The sequence below is a fragment of the Arachis duranensis genome, chromosome 9 (assembly GCF_000817695.3).
Source record: "Arachis duranensis cultivar V14167 chromosome 9, aradu.V14167.gnm2.J7QH, whole genome shotgun sequence".
Taxonomy (NCBI): domain Eukaryota; kingdom Viridiplantae; phylum Streptophyta; class Magnoliopsida; order Fabales; family Fabaceae; genus Arachis; species Arachis duranensis.
In genome coordinates this window covers 101,293,328-101,298,498 of record NC_029780.3, presented here as the reverse complement: position 1 = coordinate 101,298,498, position 5,171 = coordinate 101,293,328, and the positions used below count along the sequence as shown (strand labels likewise).

Here is a 5,171-nt window from a genome sequence, read left to right as displayed (position 1 = left end):
ACAAATCTGTTTGTTGTTACGATTTTGTGCAAAACGGATTTATATGTAAACCGTGGCAACCCACCACGGTTTCTAGACATGCATAAACCATGGGAGGTCACCACGGATTAGGAGCAAAATTTTGTAAGAGAAAACCGTGCTAGGTCACCACGGTTTATGAAGGAAATTTGGCAAGCATAAACCGTAGGGAGTCACCACGGTTTATGAGGAAAAGATATAAGCACATAAAACCGGGTGGGTTACCACGGTTTATGTAGGATAATGGGCAAAAAACGTGGTGGGTTGCCACGGTTTACTATGACGGAAAATCTATATATATGTTGGTGATTCAAGCACCAGAAGAGATCATTCTCACAATGGCTAGTGAGGAAGAGAGCTTTCTTGCTCTGGTGCATTGCTCTGGAAAAAAAAAAAAAAAAAGCAAAAGCCAAGGTGTGAAGTTCACCGACAGAGAACCACTAAGTATTTTTATCAGTTCGTCGATGAGTTTGTCGGACTTGAAGAACAGTATCTTGGAGAAGCTTGGCGTCTTGGGTTGCAAGTGGGTGAAGAAACTATTCTACAAGATTCCCATGGCGGTTGTCTCGACCGGTGTTCAGTATGAAACCTTTGCGGTTAAGGCTGATGAAGATATTAGGGTTCTGTTCTACTGTGTAAGGAGTTTTCCGGAGATCAGAATCCATGAGTTGTTCGCAAAGTTGGAGGTTGGTGTCGATAGTTCTGGGGCATCCGCTCCAGTTCCTTGCGTAGCTTCCGCGGGTGGTGCATCTAGTTCGATGCCTGCGGTCAGACCGCATCTTCCGCCAGTTCAATCACCTTCTTTTGCGGCTGACTTAGAACAAACGGAGGTTGTTGGTTCTGTCCCTTTGGAGCATGCAGCAGTCATTGAGCCTCCCAACGTTGTGGGCACCAGTAGTGGCCTCGTACCTTATATCGAAGAATTTGGTGGACCTGATCAAGTAGAGAATGCAATGCGTGACGATGAGTCTGACCAGGAGCCTGTTGATATCGATGGTGACAGCGACGAAAACACAGGCGGCGACAATCGTTCCAGAGTAAAGATGAAGCTGTGCTCAGTGTGAAGGACTATAGCATCCGGCGAGGTGTTGAGTACAGAGTCATCGAATCGGATCATTTGAAGTATCATGGAAAATGCAAGGAATTCGGCAATGGTTGCACTTGGTTGATTCGTGTAGCGCTTCGTGCACGAAAGGGAACTTGGGAGGTTAGGAGGTACAACGGGCCACACACATGCCTCGTAACTTCTATTTCAAGTGATCACCGTCAGCTGGATTATAACGTTATATGTGCGAGGATTCTTCCTATGGTTAGGGCGGATGCTGCGGTTACGGTAAAGGTACTTCAACAAGCGACAGAAGCTGATTACGGTTTCAGGCCTAGTTACAGGAAGGTTTGGATGGCTAAGCAGAAGGTAGTGGCACAAATATATGGAGATTGGGAAGAGTCTTACGCGGAGTTGCCCCGTTGGATGCTAGGGATCCAGGCGACAATGCCGGGAACAATCACGGTGCTGAAGACGTCTCCGGTTCAGATTGGTGGTGGGGTTGATGAGTCGACGGTGTACTTTCACCGACTTTTCTGGACATTTCCACCCTATATCGAGGCATTCCGGCATTGCAAGCCACTCGTCAGTATTGATGGTACCCACTTGTATGGGAAGTATGGAGGGACGCTGCTGTTGGCGATAGCTCAGGACGGAAACTCGAACATCCTGCCGATAGCATTCGCCCTTGTCGAGGGGGAAAATGCAGAGTCGTGGTCATTTTTCTTGTCCAACCTCCGAGAGCATGTGACTCCTCAGGAGGGTATCCTTGTTATCTCAAACAGGCATAATGGGATCAAGGCGGCCCTTGAGGCACCTGAGACTGGATGGCTGCCTCCTCGTGCTTTCCGGGCCTACTGTATAAGGCATGTGGCAGCGAATTTCGCCCTAACGTTCAAAGGTAAGGACTCAAGGCGGTTACTGGTCAATGCTGCCTACGCCAAGACTGAGGTAGAGTTTTACTACTGGTTCGACATCATGCGGACTGAGAATCCAGCAATGTGTGACTGGGCCAACCGTATGGAGTATGACAAATGGACCCAACATGAGGATGCTGGTCGACGGTTCGGGCACATGACCACAAACATCAGTGAATGTGTGAACTCCGTGCTAAAGGGTACTCCCAACCTCCCGGTCACATCGTTGGTTAAGTCAACCTACGGGAGGCTTGCTCAGCTATTTGTGGTCCGGGGACAGACAGCAGAGGCACAACTCGGATCCGGCCATGAATTCTGTCAGGCATTGGTCAAGGCTATTGAGCGGAACCTTAGAGACTCAAGGTGCTTTACTGTGACATTATACGACAGGCATCAGTTCGAGTACACCGTCGCTGAGATAACACCAACGGGGACCTTCTCGCTGGGTAGCTATAGAGTTTCCCTTAAAGATCACCGATGCGACTGTGGCCACTTCCAGGCGCTGCATTATCCATGTTGCCACGCCGTTGCCTGTTGCGCCTACTCCCGGCTAAACTGGGCGTCATATGTTCACGAAGTGTATCGTATGACTGAGGTGTTCAACGTTTACAAGCAGGGGTTTCTCCCACCTATTCCTGAAGGCCTGTGGCCTCCATATGGTGGCCCAACCATTATTCCTGACCCTAATCTGCGGCGTGCAAAGGAAGGTCGTCCAAAGGCAAGCAGGATCCGTGGAAGCATGGATCAGTCTCAAGAGAATCAGCCGAAGCGTTGTGGGCTATGCCGTCAGCCTGGGCATACGCGAAGGAACTGTCACCAGCGATCACAAAGTGGTGGAGGGGATGCGTAGATCTCATGTTGTGTAACCCTCTTTTATGCTGTCTCATTTGTTTCGTGGTCTAAATAATGTTAGTAATGCGTCGTTGGTTAAGTATGTCACTGTCAACGTGTTTCATCAACAACGAAATCTCAGTATAATAAACTCCTTTTATTTTATCAGTTTCATTAAACCACTTTAGATATCTTTCATAATGTGCATTATAATATAAACCATAGAGGAACACATCAAATATTCTGAAGCAGGTTACACTACATGGTCAAAAGATAAATAATATTTAACAATAAGTCTGAAATCCATAAACACTAACAAGCATGCACAATACATAAACTAATTAGCATGCTCAATACATAACGTAACTACCATGATCAATACATAAATAAACAAAGAAAGTACTGGACAGGAACATATAACATAACTAATCAGAATCCTCAATGGTGTCACTGTCATCATCATCGAACTGGCCAAGCAAGTGCCCTCCGGTGCCACACAAAGGAGGACGTCTAACCCGCCTAGGTCTGTGATCTGCCGCTGGTGCTGTGGGGTGTGCGGGAGCCGCGCTGAAAGCGGAGGCAGGTGTCCCTCCTAAAGCAAACCATGGGTCGGACGGCAAAACTGCTGGCTCGTTCAGGTCAACTGCCAACTGAGCCTGAACATCGTCACTGCCTGGCTGCTGAGCACTAAACTGGGCATGCTCCTCAGGCATCTGTGGCCTATAATGGGTCTGATCATCATCCCTAAGCATGTCAGCTATGTCTCTGTAAAACTCGGACTCAGTAACAGGATCAGCAATGTCCACCCCAACAGCCGCGGTCGTAAACTCGGCAAAACCATATGGGCTCACGTTCCCAAACAGCTGTGAGCTAGAACCCACGTCGAACGTCGGCTGATCCATAGTTGATGCTGATCCAACTACATCCTCAGCGGCCACGTGACCAGTGCCGCCCCCCTGCTCGGATGGTCCTCCATCAGGCCCACCTCGACGGTCAGGCCGCGCAGGCGGCCGTCTGCCTCTACGTCGAGAAACACGGTAGTCCACTGGATCCCCAGCCTCAGCTCCAAGAACGTCCTGCTCCAATCGGTCGGCAAACTCCCTCCACTCGCGATCGGTGGTCCGGGTCCCAATACGGCGACGCCGATCGACTCGTCTGTTATCTGGTCTGTCATAAACATGCACTCTAGGAGGTGCCTGGGACGACCCTCTGTGACGCGCCTCCTCAGTCAACACAATCGGCCTCGGATCCTGAAATGCTACATCTGGGGATAGGAACCTGTGCGCCACACGGCACCACCACTCTAGGTAATCTGCTGATGGACCAGGGTCGAGGACTCGATCGACCCATATGACTGACTGATGCCGGTTCTCCCAAAGCTGGTGTCACTCCTGATAATATGTAGGAAACCACCGGTCCCCACCCCTACCATCCTTCGCATGTAGCCAATCTATGTTCAGAGCTACATCTGGGAGATGCTGAACACCGCCGAACTGGGGTAGAACCCTATCCACCTGATGTCACTCGATCGCAGCAAAATATATCAGGCTAGTGACGGCCGTCCATAGCCGTCGGTGCTCATCAGCTAGTATCTCCAGATGAATAACAGCAGCAACATCAGCAGAAGAATAAGGCTCCCACACAAACTGCATAGAAACAGTAAGACGTTCATGAGGCAGTGGCATGTAAGAAAAACTAGTACGACCATCAGTAATAAATAAATCACTCACATCATGGACACGCAAACGATCAAGTGCAAGGCGTGCGGAAACTAATCTCTGTGCCCCTGCATCGTTCCTCGGAACAAACTCGGCCCACCTACAATTTAAATTGAAATGATGTCAAAACAAACCATAACACTAGCAATTTTTACAATTTATGAACGCATATTTTTAAACCATACCTAGAAGCAAGCGGAAAACCGAACCGGTCAAAACCAGTGGGCCTCAGAGTGGGAAACCTCCAGAAAATCCAAGACTGTAGTAGGTGTAGCGGCCCAGCCAAGTTAACGACGTTTCTGTTTGTACCACGACAAAGACACCTATACAACCAGGCTAGTGCAGCGGAGCCCCAGCTATATCTGCCCAAGTCATCCAATGATGCCAAATAAGGCAACCAGCGAAGGTGTACCCTGTTTGCATTCTTGTCCGCAAACAGCTGAGACGACAACAGCATCAGGATATAAGCGCATGCGTATACACGCACGGTCTCATCAGTAGCATCTGCAGGGAGAACTCGGAACCTCTCGTGGAACCAGGTGTAGCACACTGTCATCTGCTTCACTTTACTCTGTGGAGGTAACTCCCTGAACAACTCCCGGAACCACACCCATGCTGGTCTACCGTGTTCCATCAGATTCT

General features: G+C 49.2%; 1 protein-coding gene across 1 annotated transcript; it reads left to right on the top strand.

Moving 5' to 3' along the window:
- Positions 1 to 1,324: 1,324 nt before the first annotated feature.
- LOC107466420 (uncharacterized) lies at positions 1,325 to 2,830 on the top strand. Its single transcript, XM_016085396.1, has one exon. The coding sequence runs from the start codon at positions 1,325 to 1,327 to the stop codon at positions 2,828 to 2,830; it is 1,506 nt and encodes a 501-aa protein (XP_015940882.1).
- The last annotated feature ends 2,341 nt before the right edge of the window (positions 2,831 to 5,171 follow it).

Coding starts and splice junctions, on each gene's coding strand:
- LOC107466420 (XM_016085396.1), top strand. CDS start 1,325: ATGGTTAGGGCGGATGCTGCGGTTACGGTAAAGGTACTTCAACAAGCG.